This window comes from Crocodylus porosus, unplaced genomic scaffold (assembly GCF_001723895.1).
Source record: "Crocodylus porosus isolate Cpor-Errol unplaced genomic scaffold, CroPor_comp1, whole genome shotgun sequence".
Taxonomy (NCBI): domain Eukaryota; kingdom Metazoa; phylum Chordata; order Crocodylia; family Crocodylidae; genus Crocodylus; species Crocodylus porosus.
In genome coordinates this window covers 5,304,182-5,326,684 of record NW_017728936.1, presented here as the reverse complement: position 1 = coordinate 5,326,684, position 22,503 = coordinate 5,304,182, and the positions used below count along the sequence as shown (strand labels likewise).

Here is a 22,503-nt window from a genome sequence, read left to right as displayed (position 1 = left end):
TCTCCAGTGTGGGATGGCGGGGGAGTTTCTGGGAGTCTCGGGTGTAGCATAGAGGAGCACTGGGAGCTTGCGGGGCGGCTGGGGGGCTCGGGGACTCTCTGGTGTGTGCAGTGTACCAGGCCAGCCAAAGCTGTGTATGAGCCCCGGTAGTTTAACTGCTGCAGAACTGGAGCTTCGAGTGCTTCAGGGCTTTAACTGAAAAGTCTGTAGAGCCAACAAGTGACGGTGCAGGGAGCTGAGGGGTGTCCATCCCAGGACAGGCTTTTTGTTTTGTTACGAGTCTGCATTGAGGCCCCAAGTGAAGTGAGGGCCCCACTGTGCCAGGTGCTGCACAGGGTTTCATCTGGGTAGGGAAGATGAAGGACAGGGGAGAAACAGGTGCAGAAGGGAGAAGTGCTGGGGCAGGGAACAGAGCCCAGGGGTCCTGAGTCCCAATACTGTGTGCAGTCCATTGGGACCATAGTTAGTCTTCCACATTCTGAAGCAAATGCATTATGGTCTATCTCCTGTTATGCCTGGGCTTACAAGATCAACCAAAGCTGTCAAGTCTTTCTCCATGTCAGTGGTTTGACTCCAGGCCAAGCTGATGATGGCAGAAAGGTGGTATTATCTGTTGGCTTTTTGGATACTCCTCCTTGTGAGAGGTCTCAATCCAGATCACAGCCAGCTCAGCCCATCTAGATCTGTGTAAATGTTCCAAACCAGGCAAGCTGGTGGTGGGTGCTGCCTCTTGCATGGATAGATGAAAAGCACTGGCACGATGCCCTTTGCTGCTGCAAAGTGAAATCGTATGTGTGAGCGAGATGTGATTACATTGCAATATTTCTCCCTCGCTCTCTGGGTTGAGGCTGGCTTAACCTCCGTGCAGCAGGGAGGTTGCTGACCTGCTTGTGCCAGAGCTACTGCAGTCAGGTTTGCTTTCTAAATACCATCCTGTGCCTGGGCCAACTGCAAGTATCAATGCCATTGCACTTCGCAGTGGTGGGCACAAGGCGGAGCTGCTGGACAGCCAAAGACTGTCCGGTAGGTTAAAGAGGACCTAAGAGCTGTACAGCCAAGAACTTGTCTTGCCACTGTGTGCGAGGTGCGGCTGGGATGGTGCTGGGGAAGTGCAGCCTGTTGTTGACAAGGCTGGAGCTCTGATCTGCTTTTTGGCATTGTCTCAGCTGATGAGATGCATCTCCTTTCCTTTGTGGAAAAGAAACAAGCCTCTTTCTCGGTTATCAAGAAACCTTTTTGTCATTCTTCGGCTGAGTCTTGTCTAATTGCTCCTGATTCCACCTTCGTATGACCATAGTTCAGGAGTTGGCAAACTATGGCCCAGGGGTTGCATCTGGTCCATGAAGAGATTGACTTTGGCCTGCAGCAGCAGGTAGCAGAGGGGACTGGCAGCAAGGCAGGCACCTTCTCTGCCTTGCACCACGTGTTCCTGTAACAAGTGCCACTGATCCCCTCCAGAACAGCCAGCAGACAGCTCCCCGGTCTGCTTTGCGCAGCTGCCTCACTTACTTTTGCCACCAAATTTGCTGTTCCACGTTGCTGTTTCAGTGGAAATTAGTAGCACTGAGTGGCAAAGGTCAGTGCAAGCTACCACGGGGAGAGAGCAAGAGAAGAGCACAGAGCAAGGAGGGCTGAAGTACTGTAGATAAGGTGTGGAGGAGATTGGTGGCCCATGAGGTGCCCAGGTTGCAAGCAACGGGCCCTGTTTCCTAAAGTTTTCCTACCCCTGCTATAGACCCCCATCTCTTCCCAGTACCCCGTTAGTGTGTCTCCCTCTCTGCCCAGCCCATAAAAAATGTGCACTGTTACAGACTCTGGCTGTTGAGCTCCACTTGCGGAGATGGATTTATTTCTGTGTCAGCCAAGAGGCTGGCAGAGTGGTCTGGTATGGAGATCCACATGGGCCTCTTTGCCAACCTCAGGTATTTTGGGTTTTGCCATGCCTGAGTGACAGAGGTTCAGGCATGGCATAAGAGCTACAGCATTGGCCTCCACATCTACCAGCCCTTTGATTATTCTGTGAACATTTTCTGAACTGCGATTCCACCAATAAATCGACCCTTCTACCCACCCAAACTCCAGTGCTTAATATGGCCCTGCCCATGCCTTCTGGGTAGATGCGTTAGAAAAGCCAGCTCTGGTGTACACAGTTCAGCTGCTGCAGGGGGCTGAGACAAAGTCCGCTTCACAGGTGTGATTGCTACCTGCTGGCCATCTACTTTCCATTGACTTCAAGAGGGGATGAAAGAGGCAGAAACAGGCCCCAAGGGTATTTCAGCCTTGCCTTTTTTCCTGACTACAGTACCAGCATGTATAACCACATCATTTCTCGTGGCATGAGATTCACCGAAGGTAAAAGCCTTGTCATTAGGCTCATTGGCAGAAACTCTCCTTGGCCAGCTGAGTACAAGGCAGCAGGGCAGGGTGGCACTTTAGAGATTAACTGGTTGAAAGACAGGTGCTGTCATAGGCAACAGCCTACTCCACTGTTCACAGCATCTGACACAGTAGGCTGTTGCCTATGAAAGCTCGTGCCTCTCTGAACCTGTTAGGGCCTAGTTATGTTTCATGCTGTGAGCTGCACAAATCCAGAGTTAGTGCTTGAAGCAGTTGCACTTTAAGGCTAAAAACCATCTCTGACTATCCCCCACCTGCACAGCTGTGACGTGCCACTTGAGTAGGGGCAGGACTAGGAGCTGTAGCTGGGAGTTGCCACCAGAGGGCTGGTGAGCCAGGGCAGGCTTCTGTCCCTGCTGTATGCATGGGGGTGTGAGAGGTCCTGGGATACTGGAGGACTTCAACTTGGGCAGCACATCTGGAGCAGGAGCTGCGTAGTATCGATCAGAGATGCTCCTGCATAACTTTGAGCCTCATAACGAGTGCTTAAAACCACTTTAAGGTGTTAGTATAGGAACAATCGAGGGGTTAAGAGCTCTAGGAGCCAGCCAAAATTGCTGTGTAATAAGGCCCCAAGTCTCTACAGTGCCACCCTGCCCTGCCTTTTGCTTGACTCCAGACTAAAGTAGCTAGCCACCTCTTTGGCCAGCCGGTAAGGGCATGTGTCAGAAGTGAAGGGTCCTGACTTCTGTCCTTGCCTGCCTACACCAAAGCCATTAGATCTGACGTTCACAGCGATGAGGGTGTTGCCCTCAGTTGTTCTGTCTTTCTAACAGACCTTGACTTACAAAATGACCCCTTCTTCCCCCCCACGCTGGTAGCCTCCTCCTGAATCTACTGGACACTTGTGTTTTCCTAAGGGGTTGTGGTGAACCTTACCAACACAAACAAGTGACCTTCCCCATGTGGCTTTTCCTAACCGCCTAAAACTAACTTCTAGGACAGGTTCATCAGGCTGGCAGGTATAGCTTTAGCATCTTGGAGCCATGCATGACTCCAAGTTATTCCAGCCTTGGCTATTCTCTGTCCAGACCATGCCTTGAGCTCATTACACCTGCAGCCTTAGGTGAATACAAAGAGGCTCTGCTTCAGGGCTGTTCGCTCCAGCAAGGCCCTGCTCCATTCTCTTCTCCGACCCCCAGCTCGGCTCAAACTGGCCACGATGGAGGTTGCTTCCTACTGAGGCAAAGTCACTGTGAACAATGGGGCTCTGTCTCCAGGACAACCATTAAATTACCATAGACTCCCCCTACCCCCTTCCCCATCTCTCCATCCTGTCAGACTTCACATCCCTACCTCCTTGTCTCAGATGGGATTTTTTTTCCTTTAGCACAGCACTGTAGCCAGTTTAATTAGCCCTCCCCCCAGGGGCTCTGCATCGGGAAAGCCAGCCTGCTGGCACCCCAGTACCTATCGAATGAGAACAGGATCAAGCGGCTGTTCACATGAGCGCATGTAAATGCAGGGTGAGGGAGAACGGACAGAGGATGCTGCACTGCAGTAGGCCAAGGTAAAAAGGATGATGATGTCTTGCAACCCATTGGATGCTGCCCATCACTGGAAAGCCACCGCTCAAGGCTCAGATTCGCACTGTAGGAGGGGGCTGCCCATCAGCAGCGATGGACCCAGCCCATGCTGGGATAGCAGGGAGCCGTGCAGCTCAGGGGTGATGCTCATCCCTGGAGTGCTGCGTGGGCTCAGGAGGGGAGCAGGAAAGGGCAGTGTAAGTTGGTCCTGAGGGTGGTAAGCATAGCTGTGGCCTTATAGTAACAGTGGCATTAAAGTTCACACCACTTGTATGAACAGGACCCCACCCCCAAGTTACTCTCATATTGGAGCCTCTCTGCCTCCCTCTGCGAGCTCTGTTGTGAATGCAGTGTCCCGCTTTGCTGGTCTTCCGCATTGACTACAGACTACACGTGGACTCAGCCTGCTGCGCTCTAGGGGTGGCTGCATCTTCTCCCTGTCCCCTGGATTTGGAGAGCCAGAACTGGAATTGTTTGATGTCAGACCAGCTGTCACAGGCATCTTGGAAAAGGCGAGCATGATTCAAGGAGCTCATCATAACTTCAGAGATTTGCTTTGTTTTTCAGTCACTCAGTCTCATTTGCTCCTCAAGCCAACAGAGCTGGCAAAAACAAAGGTTCTTGGCAGCGTTCTTGCTCCTATTGACATTATAAAGTGCCACAGACCTGGAACTTTGCCTGGCCCTCTTAGCCATCGGCGTGCAGACCTGCCTGCTCTCCCTGCCAGGCCTCAGCTAGCCTCCAGCTCTCACAGCACCTGCTCCTTATAGACCCATGGAGGCCAGGGACAAATGGCTCAAGGCAGGTTACTTGGCAAACCAATGTTCACCTTCCAGAGCACAGGGGCAGGAGGGACTGAATGCCCAGTGGCAGGATGAGAGATCTTGCCTTGGATGAGATGCACAGCAAAAGGGCTTCCCAGCTATGGCTCTTGAATACCCCATGGCACCTCTAGAGGTGGCTGCTCCTTCTTGTTTCCTGCCTAGATTGCTAATAAACTGGCTGATGTTCTTCCTCCCTACATTTCCCCCTCGCAGTTGATTTAATTGGAGATGTTCTTTACTCCCTATCCTAAAGGCCTGTGCTGTTTTCTGGGGCAGAATGGCTGCCCTGTTCCACACAGATGGGCTGGTGTTGCAGTAGGAAAGTGAGTTTATTAACTTCTGCCTGACTTTAGCTCTTGAATAACAACCCTGAAACCCTCAGAACAGGACCAGAGGGGCAGAGTGGTATGGGCATTTAGGCATTGCTTCCACCTGGCACCAAGGGATTGCCCCTAGAGGCAAGGAAGGGACTCATGGCTCCCTGACCCATCTATTAGCTTTTACCAAGGTTGCCAAGAGGTGAGGACAGTTGTGATTGTGGGTTTTTCTTTGCAATGTGGCCACCTCTTTGCTGGAGGCCAGCCAGATCTTCCCTCTTTTCTCTCAATGGACCAGAAGGGAATGGGAGAGAGTTTGGATGTAGACCTCCACTGTTGGGCACATCTCTGATCGATCTCTGCCCAGTGCCTTTGTTTCACTGGGTGGAGGGTGTTCTGGGCCTTGGCATCTTCCGTTCTTGCCCACCCGTCCATTGAGTCTGGAACTCTGAATTTTGAGGAGCCTGCGGCGAATCTGGGGCAAGTCTCCCCATCTGTAAAACACCAATGAAGGGGCTTGCATCAGTTTGAAACCGGGCTGAGTCCTACTGGTATAGCGCCCCTATACTGGTGGGAGGAGGTTTCATGGACACTTATGGTGACACCAGTGCAAATACCCACAGGCAAGACGCATCCTGAGATTCTCTCCTGTTTACCTGTGTCTGTGTAACCTGCTGATCCGTTGGCTCTATATTGGACCCAGAGTTGAAGTACATCTAAACACCTCATGCTCTTGGACACCAGGAGACTGAAAAAGCTACTAAGAGGATGCTGTAAGCACCCTGCTTATAGGTTACACCACCTCAGGCTTGGTGAGGCAGCACTGCGTGGAAAAAAAGTCACCCTCCTAACTGGCATAGCTGTACCCAGCATCTTGCCATCATCATTTAACCTTCCTTAGGACCTAGTTTAAGCTGCCCCAGCACAAGAAATCTGCATCTTCTCTAGGGCAATATGGTTTCCCCTGTAAGCCCTGGTAAGTGTAGACAGGCCACCAGGCTGCCATGGGGTGGCACAGGAGTGTCAGTTGATCTGAAACCACGTCATGAAATTTGTGTAAGAGGGAGTTAACCTTAAAGTACCTCATCCCTTATCTCTGAATCTGGACTCCATGTATATTCGTCACCCAGAAGGAGCTGGTTCCCAGCAGTAGAAATCACATGCTCTGTCACACATCAGCAAAAGCAATCTTCAGGGCTGCGTGTGTGTAAAATAAATAAATTAACAATAGTGCTGGCTGTTGGCCCAATCCAGTTGTCTCCAAACACCTGGGAATTTTGGATCCTGACTTTGTGACTCTGTCTGAAACAATTTCTCCTCTAGAAACAGCATGCTTCCAACATTGGCCACTATGCTGCAGCTAACTCCATGCTTTGATTATAGTTACAGGATTGTTTTAACCATATCTGTCCTTGGTTTGGCACTTAAGATGCAGTGATTTAATAAGCACCGGCTGACTTTTCTGTATGGAGAACGGAATAGGCTGTCATTTGGGAAGGCAGGGAAGAAAAGGTTTTGAGGGAAATAATATTTCTCTTGGGTTTGAAAGTCCTCCTGCCCTGGCTTGCAAGGGGTTAACAGCATTTTCTGTATTTTATTACTGAACTCAGGCTAATGAAGCAATCCACTCTAAACAGGTCCTGGCTAACAGAGACCAACCTCTCCCCAGGGCACTGCCAGAGCTTTAATTGGCTCAATAAATACTTGATGAAGATGTTATCGAAAGCTGGGGAACTTCTCGGCTTCATTAAAGCAAGGGCCAGGGACAATGTTTTATTGCATCTTTTCCATGCTTTCCCGAGTCCCCATAGATGTGGGGAGCACTTTGGTCTCAGCTCTGATGCTATTGATCATTTAGAAAAAAAAATGTTTTATTGTTTTGTGATTGAGATTAGTGCTGGGGAAGGGTGCTGGATTAGGGCCCCAGAGAGAGAAATTCTTCCAGCTACATAGTCACTACATGTGTATATGCTCTCCCTCTCTTTCTCTGTTTCTGTAGCAAATGCCACAAAGCAGCCAGCGAGGGTCTTGCGGTCAGAAAGGAGGAGTAAAATGAAAGCTGATGTTCTTTTGCTCTGTCCCATGTATACAACAAAGACAAGTGGAAGTAAAATCTGCCTTTCTCTGCCTCCTTTTGCCCAGGTAGAACCAACACTACACAGGGCATGACTTGAAAGCATCAAATCTAACCTACATCTTAATAACCTCCCAGTCTTGCTTCACCTCGTTTGCATTGACGTAACGCCACTCCACTGATTTTAGCGGAGTCCCTATGCATTTAGCTTAACAGGTGTGAAATTGGTAAGACATGCTGTTCAGGGGAAAAACACCCAGCATGAAAGTGTGGAGGTTGCCGCTGCGCTGACTGAGCACTTCATCGGGATGTGCTCGGGCTGGGGGTACAGAACACGTTGTTCAGAATTTATACTATTGTAAACTTTTTATGGGGCAGGGAAAGAGAAACATTTCCAGTAAGCCAAGGTGATGGTTTACTTCTTTTTCCCCTCTTCTTGGCCAGAACTTTAAAAGGGCTCAGGATGCTTCATATTCTGTGATTTATAGAAGTTTCCCCCCCCTTTCCTGCCTCTACAAACAACTTAGCAATGACCTGGGCAGAGGACAGTTTGTGTAAAGGTGTCTGATCCAAGTTAGCCAGCTTTTGAATGTTAGCAGAAATGTATGACAGGATAAGAGAAAAGGCAACCACATAAAGTTTGAGGCAGTTGAAGCATCAACAGGGGTGAAAGCTGAGGCCAAGGGTGAAAAATATTTTCTGTTTTTATTTTCCATTCTTCTAGCGGTCGTTTCCTTGGCTGTACAAGTTACTCTCGAAAATGTTCTGCAATTAAAGTTTTGAATGCTTTGGAAGTGTGGTTTTGACCTATTGCTCTAGATCAGGGGTGGGCAATTATTTGGGCCCATGGGCCACAGAGGGAGTTTTGGTGAGCTGTCTTGGGCTGGGGCAGAACTCTCCCCACCCTCTTCATGCAGCAGCTCCCCAAAACTTCCTAAGCAGCCCCATCCTGTCCACTGAGCCGGGACCCTGCCCAGGCAAGTCTCAGCTGGTTTCATGGAGACCCTGGCATTGTGGAGTGGTGGTCCATGCCCCGCACGCCCCTGCCTGCAGAACCAGCACCCGCTGCAGGGGCATGTGGGCAGCGGAAAATGGCTCTGCCCCTACTCGGCTGGGTTGGGGTCAGGATTGGGATCCGGGAGCAGGACAGGCAAGCAGGGCCAGGGCTGGGATTGCAGGGTCCCAGCCCCGTGCTGTCACTGCCCTGCAAACCCAGCCCCACTCACCTGCCTGTCCCACTCCCAGATGCCCCCCCAGTCCTGGCTTCATCTCAGCCAAATGCAGAGCAGAGCCATGATCCACTGCCCGCATGTCCCTATGATGGGCACCATTTCTGCAGGCAGAGGTGTGCAGGGAGCGGATCGCAGCTCTGCCCTGGGACCCAGCCCGAGCTACAGCATGCCCCAATATCTCTTTCTTCCTCTCTCCCACCCTGTCCCTGCACCTACAGCATGCCCTGATCCACAGCCCCTTCCACAGCTTATGCAGGTCCTCTTGCTCGCTGGAAGCAGCACTCAGTGGCACTGGCATCGGCTGTGGATACTGCCAGCTGTGGACACTACTGGCAAGTTCCTAATAGGGCTTGGGATGACTGCTCAGGACCACAGGAGATGTACTCATGCAGCACAGCAACTGAGGCCCTGGGAGGATACCCCAATCTTACCTGAACCTGCTAGTCATGCCCACAACTGATGCCATTGACTGCCCAGCGCTGCTTCTGGTGTGCAGGGTGGGAGCTGGTGTAAACTGCGGAAGGGGCTAGGACATGCCTGGCATAACCCAGCAGCTGGAGCCACAGCTCCTGACGAGCTAGATCCCATGAGTTTGTGCCCAGGCTGGATGCAATCAGTTGGAGGGCTAGATCCAGCTCACCGGCTGTATTTTGCTCACCCCTGCTCTAAATCAGTGGTTCTCAGCCTTTTTTTTGTACCGGGACCAGGTAAACATCAGTGGGTAGTCCCAACCCAGTGCTCCTCATTTCCAGTCCTCTGCCCCCTGCCACCAGGCCCCAGCCCCCCAATGTGTGGGGTTGGGGGGAAGGGGGGGAAGCAGCCCCTCGCAGGCTGGAGCTCTGCCAGCCTGCAAGGGAAAAGCCAGGGTTTCCCACTTATTTCTCCTTTAAAGGAGAATCCATTTTTAAAGTTTGTTGATGCATTCTTAAAGTTGGTTCATGACCTTTTCATGTGTTCTCACAACCCACTTCTGGGTTGTGACCCGCAGGTTGGGAAACACTGCTCTCGATGATCCCTTGTGTAAGGATGGGTTTGTGGCTTAAGGTACAAGAAGATGGACATTGAGAGGAAGGATGGCCCAGGAGCACTGGCCTTGGAAGACCTAAATTTTCATTGTTGCTATGCCATGTTTTCCCTAAGTAAGCTCGACCAAGTCACTCTCTTTGAACCTCATCCCCACATCTATAAAATGGAGATGATTATATTGCCCTACCTCAGAAGGTGGTTTAAACATATTAAAGACTTTGAGGGACTTGACTACTATTGTGACAGAGGCTGTATCTAAATAAATTGCTGGGGCCTTGGCAAGTTGTTTTAATCTCTGCTCCTACTACATTAAGCTGTAGGTAAATGTGCTAAGGGATGTGGGGTGCTTGGACAATGTGATGGTTTGTCTAAATATAGAGGCATTCCCTCCTGACTTAGGATACTATGTCTACAAAAGAGAAGTTTTTGCTGCAAGGTGTCCTTCAGAAGATTGCATTGTGCCAAGGTTCTGCCTAGATGGACCACTGAAAGTTGAAGGAATATCATAGGATACATGTGCACTACAGAAGGAATTAAGTAAATTGTGTGCGTCTGCTATTTTATCTTGGCTGGCACCTTGCTTTAGGTAACCTTGAATGGGACACTGAAGGATATTACTGTAGATAATAAAACACCATAGTGGCTTAACATGGTACAAGAACTTAAAGCTACATGGGTCACAGCCAAGTTTTAGGTGTCGCGTCTTGTAATGAAGTACTCCACCTATCTGATATTTTTCAGGAAATGGAGCATGTCAAGTTTGATAAGACACAGAGAAGTCATGCTTGTTCAGAGTCACTCAGGAGACATCTGAAAGACTGCTGAGGTGTTTTCTATTTAAATGGCTTGGCAGTATACTTGTGATGCTGAGTTTAGTGTAACCTTAAAGTTTCAGATGGAAGTAGAAGTCTTGACTTCCTACCTCTAGCTCCAGTGGATGGTTGACACTGAAGAATATAGTGGTTTTGCACAGGTGGAAAGACGACTCCACCCTGGCCTCACAGATGATCTGTGTATCGTTCAGAATATGTTTCAGAGCCATCGTTACCTGGGAGGCATAGATATGCTTGTGGCCCTCTTGCATCTCCATGTGTTGGACATCCCCTTTGACTACCTTGGTCTCATCTGCCTTTTTAAATTCTCATTGGCTGGAATGTATTTAAATTGTCCCAAGAGGTTCAGGTCTCCACTTCTGGGCAGAGTACTCAGTAACTTCATGGAAAGAAAGGATGAAGTTTTACTTTAGGGTTCAAAAGCTTTCATTTTATCTCTTGCAGACCTAGATTAGAATCCCACTTGAGTTCAGAAATGCAATTCTGTCGGTCATCTTGGGGCTTGCCTCATGCAGGGTTGCAGTGGTTTAAATCAAAGCGTGATCACAGATTTGTTCAGGCTGGAGGGACCTGTAGTCCATCTCCCTTTCCAGAGATTGGATCAACTATTCCTAAACCATCTCTGATGGATATTTGTCTAGCCCATTCTTTAAAATCTCCCATGAAGGGAATTCTTCAACCTCCTGAAATAACCTGTTCCAGGACTTAACTATCCTTCAAGTTAAAAAGATTTTTTGTAATCTCTGATTGCAGCCTGACTTTTTGCAGATTCGTGACTACTACTTCTCCTGCTCCTGATGACCATGGCAACAGTTGATCACCAATCCCTATAACCACCTCTTTCTTACATGTTTAAAGACCATCATCATGTCCTTTTAGTCTTCTCTTTTGTAGACTAAACAAACCCAGTTCTTTCAACCTTTCTCAAAGGTCATGATTTCTAAACCTCTTATCCTTTTCCCTACTCTCCTCTGGACTCTCTCCAATCTGTTTACATCTTTATTAGTGTGATGTCCAAATCTGGATACAGTCCTTCAGCTGAGGCCTCATCAATGCCAAGCAGAGCAAAATAATGACCTCCTGTGTCTTTGACAAGACACTCCTGTGAATACCTCCCAGAGTGATGTATTTTTTCGCAAGAGCCTCACATTGTCGACTTGTATTCAGTTTGTTGTCTGCTGTAATCCATCACTCTTTTCCTACAAAGCTGCTGCCAAGCCAGTCGTCCCTCATTTGGTATTAGTTCAGTTGATATTTTCCTTCCTGAGTTGTACTGCTTTGCTCTTGTCTTTATTAGGTTTTAGTCCATTTCTACGATTATCAAGATCATTTTGATTTCTAATCTTGTCCTCCAAAGTGCTCGCAAAACTCCTTCGGCTTAACATCATCCACAGACGTTATCGGTGCACTCTCCTCCATCATCCATGTTATTAATGAAGATACTGAACTATACCATCCCTAAGCTAACCTATGAATATGTGACTCGTTCATTGAAATGAGAGTATCCATACAAAGGTTACACCAGCTTAACTATATTGGCTTACACTTGTGCAGCTTTGTGTGTGGACAAGGCCTTCGTTACTCACCTTCAAGCTTGAAAGGAAGCTTGACTCATTCATCTGGCCTGGTCCTTTCCACCTGCAAGGAATACAACAGGTGGTCCACCAAACTAGTCCCAGCAGACCATCCAGTCCATAAGAACCAGGCAACCTTGGGACCTGTCCACCGTTACCTACCCAAATCTTCCCCCTAGTCCAGGGCTTTCATTGCAAGGCACTTACCTTCTCACACCAGTAGCCCCTGTTGCTTTTTGTGCCATCCAACCTGATCCTCATCTCCAGGGCTTTCATGCTCCTCTCATCTTGATGGGCCCCTTCAGCTGACCTTGGAGTTCCATCTTAAGCCCTGGTATTAAACCAGCTCTTTTTAGCAGTCACTTCATTCCTCCATCAGCAGCTATTTCAAACAGAGGACCCTTACGGCATGGACAAGTTATGCACCTCCAGACGAGAAGCCAGGACCCACTGCCTCTGCAGTCTGTCTTTCTGCACTGGGCATCATCAAAGCTTTTTAACATCTGAGTCCTGGGCAGGAGGGCAGTTACTATCTATTTCTGCTTTTCTCTCTAGCATGCGGAGATGGTTCAGTGATGGGCTTGTTTTTCTTTCTTTTTGGTGCTATTTCTGCATGAAATACCAGTGTGGAAATAGCAACTTATCAGCCATCCAAAATAAAACCAGCTCTGTTTGTATTTCTAAGTGGATATATTTCTACCTTGTTTCCTCTGTGTGTGTGTTTGTCTGGTCTGGTCTGCTCTGGGGGTCTGTGCTGAAGTATTAGTCCTCTGGCAGCACAAAAAAAGTACGTGTCAACTGAATTCAGGTGCCACATTGGCAGCCTTGGGCAATAAAATCTATTCATAAGAAATATTAACTCTTAACCATTTTGTGGCATTGGTTATATATTTAGTGCAGTACTCTGCTTGATGGGAATGCTATTTTACCATAGCAGTTTGGGTTTGAATCATCTGGGATTTTCTATGAATTGATTTGTCTTGCCTCAAGCACTGAATAAAATTGCCAAAGCCAAAGTAATTTGGCTCCTGGCTTTTTAATGTTGATAAATATAATTTCCACCTTCTCAGGTTTCTACTGTGGAATTATTGTATGCAAAAACAAGCGTGCTTGTCAGGGAATGAGAGGTTCTTCACTGACTTCAGCAGACCCTGGTTCAGAGATCCGATGTGGGTAGAGCAGTTGTCCAGCTGCTAATGGGAATGTCATAGTTTCATAGTTGTTTGAGGCTGGAAGGGATCTTACAGATCATCGGGTCCAGCCCCCCTGCACTTGGGTAGGAAAAGACCACTGGGGTCAAATGACCCCAGCAAGATGGGTGCCAAGATGCTTTTTGAATATCGCCAGGGTGGGTGACTGTACCACCTCTGAAGTTGGAAGAGGCTTCCCCCCGTAAGTATGTTATTGGGTGTTTTCTTTGTCTTCAATTGAAGCACCCAGTACTGGCCCTTTTGAGATGGAGCAGTGAGCTAGATGGGTCCTGGTGTGGTCCAGCTGGGCAGTTCTTCCCAATCCTTAGTGGAGCCGCTCATTCTGGGATAGTAAAAGGCTCTTCTTAGCATAACTGATATGATTTGACTTCCATTTTATTCCTCTCCTCCACTTTGTGTCCCCTTTCTCTGTGGCTTCCCTGCTTTTCCCCAGCTCCCCCGAAGAGTGTTCATTGAGGCAGTGGTAACCACTCAGGATAAAATGCCACGTGCAGTCTTGCAGATGGGCACTGCCCAGTACAAGAGATGGGAGCAGCAGGCACGCAGGAGCTGTTCCTGCAACACGAATAAGGCTACAGTTTGGGTACCTTCTCGAGATCGGTCTGCTGCTTTCTCTGCAGCTGAAGGGGCACCTTGGCACAGAGGGAGCGGAGTGAGTCTGGGTCATTCTTCTCCTCTGCCCCTGCATTCAGCCTCCAGGTTGGAAAGCAGCGATAGCCTATAATGAATTAAAAGCCCTCAAGCCTGTGTTTATGCAGTCACAAGAGCTATGCCTTGTAACCATTTGCATGATCAAAACAAATAAATGTACGCCTGAGATTTATGAGTGTTACTTAGGCACTGTTGCCTGATTATGGGGTTGTTACAGCAATAAATGAACTGTGTCCTAAAAAGGGATGAGCCAGGTCATTTGCACTGAACAATCCAGTGATTTTTCCCCTCTTGTTTTGTTTTCAAACGGCTCATGAATGTGCTCTCTGTTATGTCCAGTTTGCTGTTTGGATGCTTACAGGGTGCCGCCAGTTCAGTGAGAGTAATCAGTATTTGAAATTCAAGCTGCTTTAATTGGATGGAGTCACATATTGTGTTTCTGTCTGCTGACTGAACGAAAGGTATGCCTGCGCTGGAAAAAAAAAATCTTGTGATCTTAACTCAGGTTGGCTAAACTGAAGTAGCTAACTCAGGTTAAAATAACAGAGAAGACAAGGCAACTTGACTTTTAATTTGAGGTTGCAGGGTAAGTTCAAGCCAAAGAACAAGCCTGAGGTTGAATTCAGATTGCAAACCCAAGTTACCTTGCCTTCACATTAATGCGGTCACTTAGTTAATTTGGATTAGCTGACCCAAGTTAAAAACATGCTTTTTGTTCAGCATAAATGTACTTCCACCTCTGAAAGTGAAAAGAATGGTGCTGATGCTTATAACTCCACATTCACGTTTCTCAAACATTAAGCTAAAAAGTAGCTATCTGGGGCATAAGTCCACACTCATTTGTGCTTGCCTTTCCACAAGCACACACCAGTCCGTGAATATAGTAGAGAAAATTAAGTCTGACTAAACATTCAATTTAGTACCTCTAGGTATATTCTTGCAGCGTGTACTGAGTTTTAACTCTATGTCTGTGAACTTCTGTCACACACTGAGATAATGTCCAGACTAGGATGTATGTGTTAGTTAATAGGTTGTAAACATGGCCTTGTCCTTAGAATAGGCAAAGTTTAACACCGTAAGAAGTGCATGTGTTGATTGTGGTTAGTTTAGCATGACCAGCTAGCACAAGTTTAAAGACGGTAAGGCCATGCAGTTTGCTACAGCAAGACCTGTGTTTAAGCCAACAAGTTTTCAAACAGGACCATTTAGTCTAGGTAGGGCTTATATTATCTTGCTTTGTAAGGATAATAGAAACCTGGCTTTTGGTCCCAAGAACATACTCGTATAGCACTTCCATAAGAGAGCCCTGATCTTATTGCAATACAAACCAAAGCATTACTTACTAGACGTTTTTCTATCTTTATTCCCTCAAATCAGTGACAGCCATCCAGCCACCCCGTTTGCCCAAAGGAGTCCTAGAAACCGGCTCTGTCTGAGCATACAATCCCACAGCAAATGAAGGTGTGGGTTGTGGCAGACATTCACATAACCACATTAACGCTAATCTCATTAGCACGGGTACTCATAGCAGTGAAGATGTGTCAGCAGGGGCTTCAGCGTGATTAGCTATTAAGCTAGCATGCACTGCAGTCCCATCTTTGTGCTGCTGTGTGGACGTATTGAGAGAAGCTCCAGAGACCTTTCCTGCTTCTTAGCACTAGCACCCTACTGATTTTTCTTTTATTTTCTTCTTGGTTTCCTCTCTGCATGTGCACATACTGAAAAGTACCTAGGAATTTATAGGCAGGCATTTAAACTATTTAGAACATTAAGGAAGAAGCGCAGTGAGAAACAGTTGAGTTATAGCCTTATTCTTGACAGCCATTAGTAGCACCTGTAGTTCTTGCTGCTCTCTTACCTTGCAGTGTTTCTATTAGCGCGAGTACATTTGCACGGGGAAGCAGGCTAAGCAGGCCTTGGCTTGAATGCCCAGCCTGAGAGGAATGCAGACAGTCTGGCAGAGTGCAGGTTAAATAAAGTTTGCCTTGGCAGAGCCTGTGTTCTTGGATGTACTACGAGCCGCTGGGGCGTAGTGGTGACGGAATTGCAAGCATGAGCGTGAGCTGCCAAGTGGGCCGGCTCTTCGGATGCTGCTGTCTGCAGGGACTCTTGAAGGACTGGAGAAACTGCAGTTTCTTCTCCCACCCCGGATAACACTTGACTGTTCTTTGTAGAGACAGGGACAGAGTAGAGATGGGGCTGCAAATTTCCCAGATCAAGCCGTACTACATCCTTCTCTTCAATGCAGTGGAGCTGAGACCTGGTTCCCTTGAAATCAGCGGGTCTTGCCGTTGACTTCAGTAGTATCGGGGTTCAGCTTACAATTCCCCCAGTGCTGAAGTGTACCACACGCTACAGAAACATTTTGAGAGGCAGTGAGAGCTTGGAAGTCCATGTCTGATTGACAGCAGTGGTAACTGCTGTTACTTGAGAGAGTGGTTTAATGTCTTGGCTGGTGGGTACCTGCAGTTGATTTAGTAACATTTCCTGGCCAGCGTGACTGGTGCCAATGGCTGCTTTTGCAGCGGCTGCACATGCCTCTCAGCCCTTATGTGGAGTGACATTCCCCCGGGCACAGTCTCAGGATTTGCAGGTCGTTACCGTATAAAGGGTGCAGTCCTGTCACAGCAGGAGGGCCGACAAGACATGTTATTGGCAGGTTCATACTTTGCTTTTAATGGATGTGCAGCGCAGAGTGTTGGATGCGAGATGCAATGATTTCATGACTTTCTGGTGATGGAGTTGAGCTGTAAGAGATGCAGGGGGTGGGGAACAGGCCAGTGAGATGGATAAAAAGAACCATGTCATTTACCCCTCTCTGTCCTAGGTGTTTATGGCTTTGATCTCCAGAAGGACCTTGAATAATTCCCTAGGGCCTCCAAGCTAGTTTCACCCCTGAGCACCTTCCCTTGTACCTGCCTTGGCTTTTCTTCCCACTCCACCCCAAGTGAGAGCTGGCCTTGGGCACAGGCAGACTGATCCCTGAATGCTCGCTCTCCCTGCCTGCCACAACCCCAGACCTGGGCTGCTTGCAGCTTTCCAAACACAGGCATTATGCTTGTCTAATTTGATGACATGAAATGCACAGCCTGTGCTCCCTCAGACAGAAATCACTGAAAAGTGACTGGCTCTGCCTATATTTGCCTGTCTGTAAAATGGAATTAATAAGTTCTACCTGCATTGCAGGGGTGAGGAGGCTGAGCTAATTAACACTTGAGGAAGCAGCTGTGATATGCTCTAGGGCACTGCTGCAAAGAGCACAGGATCTTATGAAGCCTGTTTCCCCTGTCTAGGAGTCTTGGACTGGCAGGAGGTGTCTGGAGGAATGCCTAGTCTTCTCCTGTTTGACCCCTCTCTTTCTCTATAGATGGTTAGAAGTGCAGGTGGCCAACCTGACCTGCACTCAGCACTGGGTCCAGTACCTCCGGGTGCTGCAGGAGTCCATATGGCCAGGAGGAATCTTACCGGTGGTGCCTAAGCCAGCCAGGACCCAGGAGCAGAAGAAGGCAGCAGCCGAACAGGCCTTGCAGAGCCTGATGGAAATACTGCCTGGTGAGTTTGCCGCAGCATAAATAACCAAGGGCTTCTAGCCACAGCATCAGGTTAATAGCCACAACCGCTTTTGAATAAGGCAGGGTTAGTCTTAGGAATCTGTTGCATCTCTTGTTAAAGCCTCCCTTTTATTAACTCAAAGAACAGGTGCAAAGGAGATGCCTGGAGCCAGTCTCTTTTGTACTGTGGGTGTTGTACGCTGTGTGGGGGGTTATGCACTGCAGGAGGATACAGCCAAATGAACCAGAGCTTTGAAGACTTGACAGCCACCATTGGGAACAGAACCAGGCAGAGACTACCCCTTTCCCTCTCCTCTCCTCTTCCCTGCCCTCATCGCATTTGGCATTAAACCATTTGAAAAATAGCACCTCTCTCTGCAGTTTTGACACCATTATCCACCACACTATAATTCATGTCCCGGCAAATTTGCATGATGTTATGAATGGCCTATGTGTGAAACTGCTGCTAGTGCCAGAGGTATTCTCAGTTAGTCTTAGCCCTGAGCGACTCCAGTCACCTTAGATAATTCGCACAAGCTCCTCAGGAAACAGCAATGATGCGAGAGCCTCCAGTCTGGCATCTCCTTGATATGAGCTATCTGGTTTTGTGCCCTCTGTATTGGTGATTTACTAGGTGATGCATTTCCCTCTGAGCTACTCATTAATGAATTGGTGTCGCAGGATTCTGGGCTGTGAAAGTACCATCCTTCAGAGGAGGCTGAAAACAGAGGTCTTTGCTGTTTATCTTTTAAGAATTTCAGGGGGAGGTGTGTGGGGGTACTTTTCCTTCACACTCAACCTCATAAGCCCTGGTGTCCTGGCCAGGTGGTCATCTTTCAGATTACCATCTGCCAGCGTCTCATATTGTGATTCTGTATGCTTGAAAACAGCTGCAGCTGAATCCCTCTGTGAGTAATTTATACAACACTGTATCATTAGTATTTATTATTTGCATTACCGTAATGCCAAGAGCCCTCTGTGTCTCTGTGAGCAAGGGCATTTTCTACATATGTTGTTTATTATTACTAGCTAGCAGCTTTCACAGCAGCCTGGAAGCCATCTCCCACATTTCGTTCTGGAACTGGATGTCATTCTGATATTAAGGCTGAGCTTATGGCATGTTTATTTTTTTGGCACTTCTGCAATCAGAGGACAAATCCGTGTCTTTGGCTAATTGATTAATCTGTTACCCAAGTCCTTTTTCCAGCCACTGCATAGAAGTCCATAGTGAGGTAAGTTTGCCCTGGATTGCATATTGACCTTTAAAACCTGTGTCTGTCTCTGATGTTAACAGACATAATCCTGGAAATCCTGGGGACAAGCAAATGTCAACTGAGCTGGAACTTGGTACTTGAGTCTCTGCATCAACCCATCATGAACAGGTAGTGTTGGTCATGGGCCTCTCTTAGCTTCTTCCCCTGTAGTGAGGCAGTACATTACATGGTGAGTGCCCTTAATGGCTCAGCAGTTGGAAAAGATGGGAAAACTGGAAGAATCCTTCAACCTGGTAGGATCTCTCACACAACTTCAAAACAACAAACTAGTCAGTGCGATCAGAGTTTTCTCAATGAATCTTCTGACTTAATTGATGCACATATGTCTTGAGAGGAAACCAGATCAAGTCATGTGTTGTCCCTTTGTCCAGAGAAGTATATATGTGTATGAGTGTGTCTGACATCTATGAACACATGCACCATGCAAGCGAAGAGCAATAATCATATCATGCACTGCAGAACTGAGAGACAAGCACATATCTGTCCATCAAGCCCCCTTGCTGTTTTTCCTCCACTATCCTTCTTTGAGATTTATTCTGCTTTTCCAAACTGCTCGGTGTCCAATGCTCAGGACTTTGAAGAGAAAACACATTAGTTACCATTGAAACATTTTCTCCTCCTCTTCCAATGAGTGGGATTTGCTGTGTGTACATACCCCAGATGGATGCTCTAGCCCCTAATGAACACTGTAGCTGGGAGCACACCTCACATGTTTCAGGGCTTGCTTTTGTGTGGTGGAAGACTTGCCAGACTCAATTGATGGGCCTGTTCTTTCTCCTTTGTGTGTTTCAGGCACCTGGTTTTCTCCTTTTTAGATATCCTGCTGGAGATTTTGAACCTTGACAACTCCAGTGATGAGCCCAAAACCACAGCCGTAGCTCCCTCAGTCTCTAGCCCTCTTGAGAGAGGAGGCATTTCACCTCGCTAGCTAAGCTCGGTGTTGCCAGTAGTAAAGTGAGAAGAGCCCACACGCATCAGCTGATTGTCATTCCATGCCTGCTGCACAGGTCTGGGAGTTTCTTAATTGACTTTTCCAGCCAGTCCTAAGTGGAGCTCCTTTCAGGCTTCTCCTTGCTGGCCAGGTGACTAGGTCCAGCGTAACGGAGTGGAGATGTCCGTGTGCAATGCACTGTTCGTTCTATCACATGTATGATGGAGAGCAAGGAGCTCTCTGCTGGAAGGTGCTTAATTTCTGTTGGGGTGGGCAGTGTGCTAAGCAGCCAGTATTGCTAGTTGTAAGTCCATGCCCTGCATGTCTGAACAGCCCTAACCTGGAATGATGGGCAACACATGAAGTTTACTTCCATGGCTGGAGGCTCTGGCATGGACATGCAGACACATTGCTGCGGAGATCTCATTGACTCCCACCAGAGAGTAAAGAGAAGAAATAAAACTCTTGTTACTACTGACCAAATCCCCCATTTTGCTCTTCACTGGACAGAGGTGGAACCCTACTTCAGTTCTTCCTATGAAGGAAAGTTGTCCGAGATGGAAGAATTCCCCATCCCATCTCCCAAAAGAGGTGAGATGGCTGAATTAACAGGAGAGAGGAGGAAGCCTGGCTATAAAGACTCCCTCCCTAAGCTGCTGTTCTCAGTGTCTTCAAGTACATTCCATGCTTAGTTCTTGCTTTGATCTGCCCTCTTAGCCTGAAGAAAGGAGATTCAGAGAGAAATCTTCCCCTCTCCTGGATAATGAAGTGGAATATCCTACATGGAGATCCTGGAGAAATGAACATAGCCCCAAAACATGTCCATAAGCACCACAGACTCTCCAAAAACCTCTCCCTGGGAGCTCAAAAGTGATGACAAGTGCCTGGCTTGTCTTAGGCATAAGGGAGGTTTCATAGTCATCACTCAAAGACCATTTCTCACTGCCCAGTCTGACAAGGGGAGGGGTTGCAGGGTCCTGTAAGTGTTCCTGGGTTACAGGACAGGCGAGCAATGGCCTTCCCTGACCTTCACCAGCATATTTCTCCTTTTGATTCATGTTATCTATGGTGCTGCTCACTTGGAAGGCACAGGCCACTTTGTGCAGAAGATGAACAGACCCATGTAAGGCACATGGGTCAGTAAACAAGCTTCTGAGCATAAGATCCATAAACTCCTTTGAGCATTGTTGAGGATATTGTACAGATTTTGCTGGTTGTGAAGGGGAAGAACAGAGCAAAGGGCATTAGGACTCCAGGGTTCTGTCTCCAGCTCTGATCAGCTTCGAGTAAATTATTGCTCTAAAATTGAGAGAGGCACTATTTTCAAAGTGGTTAGAGATCAGGTATGCTATAGAAATAGCATATGATGGTACTGCCTATGTATTGCCTGGTAGAGTCTGCTGCCAATACACTATAGGCTTCAGCCAGCTTGCCACTGTTGAATTGATGTCACAGCAGGTGAGCTAGTGCCATGAACAACAGCAAAGCCAATTGCTCTTCCTCCAGCTCACAAACCACCTTTAATTAGGGCATGGGTCACAGTGTAGACAGCACAGATTGATTCATCCAAGAGGCTATTTCTGCCTGTGATTCTCTGCAGTTTAATGTGGCTATTGGGCAAGACCTAGCAAGAAAAAAGTCTACAGATAATCACAGCTGGGAGTCCCTGTTACAGGATCTCCCAGTACATTTGTTTTCTGTACAACAGGGAAACTGAGCTGAAAGGGAAATGCATTGGCATGTCATGGGGGGTTTGGTTGTAGCAGCATGTCACAGCAGCCCACTACTCAAACAACTGCGTTAGAATTGAGCATGCAGCATTATTTTCGCTGTAGGAAATTTTGAACTGGGAGCCACTTTAAGACAAGCACCTGTATCTTTGAAGGCACAAACCCTACTGATGGGCACTGTGTCCCCTACATATATCTAATCTCATGTGTGTATTTATTGTGTATTCCTGTGTATCAGTCTGTCTTCCTGGTTAAATGCTGTGAGGGATGGGATTAATGCTACACGTGCTGAAAAAGTATAAATACTAATGAGGGAGAGAAGTCTTGTGAGATGGTTAACATGAGCCCCAAAACTAAAGGGAAATCTTGTGAGATCAAGCAGATTGGGCGCTGGTGATGAGAACATGCAATATCAGTAACATCTTTTAGGGAGAAAAGTGGCCTCTTAATTGGAAAGGGTGAAGGCCCTTTAGTTGAGTTGTTGGAGAGAGATTTGGGCAAAGCAGGTCCTGTGGAGGACAGTCCCACAGGGGCAGAAGAATGGGATTGGCAGGTGATAGTTGATAAGCCCTTTCTGTTTCTAGTTTCTCCTCTTGGTCGTTGGGTACAAGGCTAACCTTCACTATCCCACTCTCCCTTCCTCCTCACTCCTAAGCCAGGTTTTGCTTCTCTTGCTCATAAGTTTGTTTTGCAGCCTGTCCTGACCGTTCTTGCCTGAGTGGAGTGAACAAGAGGCCCATCAGCCAAGGCACAATGCAAAAGTGCTGGGCTTGGTGCTCCTTAGTTTAGTGCCTCCCCTGTTTTTTTTCTGGTCTGCTTTGTTGAGCTCATTTCCATCACTGTGACTTCTGTTTTTGAATATTCAGTCATAACTCAACACATGCCAGAGAAAACACTGTAAAAAGGCCGTTTGAAGGGAAGGTTGGGCTAGGCACTAACTGCAAAGCAGGCTTGCCACTCTACACATGGAAGAGCGTCTAATACTTGCCCTCCTCAAAGCCACCAGAAACAGAATTGGGAAGCAGAGGGTGTAAGCCGGGGCTTCCCGTCTGGCAGCAGAGGGAGGGGAGGGAGGGGTTCAACTTCTAACATCCCTGTCTTGAGCTGTGGCACAACTTGAGTGAATTCGTTTTCATTCCTCCTGATAGAAATAGCAAGAGATTTCCTTTGGTGAACTGAGATGTGCAGAGCCGAAGAGTGTCAGCTACTCGCCGCTGTATTGCATTGCTGCTTTTTCTTTACACTGTGCTTACACCTTTCATCCAGGGATCTCAAAACACTTTGCAGACTTGAATTCAGCTCTGGAGCTCACCTGCCTGGTAAAGTGATAGTGTTATCTCTATGTTTGCTTG

General features: G+C 47.7%; 1 protein-coding gene across 2 annotated transcripts in view; it reads left to right on the top strand.

The window, feature by feature from the left end:
* Positions 1-22,083, top strand: part of SNX19 (sorting nexin 19) — a 41,063-nt gene extending 18,980 nt beyond the window's left edge. The window contains exons 9-11 of one of the 2 annotated variants that reach the window (XM_019547013.1): positions 17,033-17,217; positions 18,511-18,598; positions 19,283-22,083. In XM_019547013.1, the coding sequence (XP_019402558.1) occupies positions 17,033-17,217; positions 18,511-18,598; positions 19,283-19,418 (409 nt within the window). In that variant the 3' untranslated portion in view covers positions 19,419-22,083. Of the gene's footprint in view, positions 1-4,490; positions 4,945-17,032; positions 17,218-18,510; positions 18,599-19,282 lie in introns of those variants that run through there. The other variant, XM_019547014.1, reaches the window with a different exon arrangement.
* The last annotated feature ends 420 nt before the right edge of the window (positions 22,084-22,503 follow it).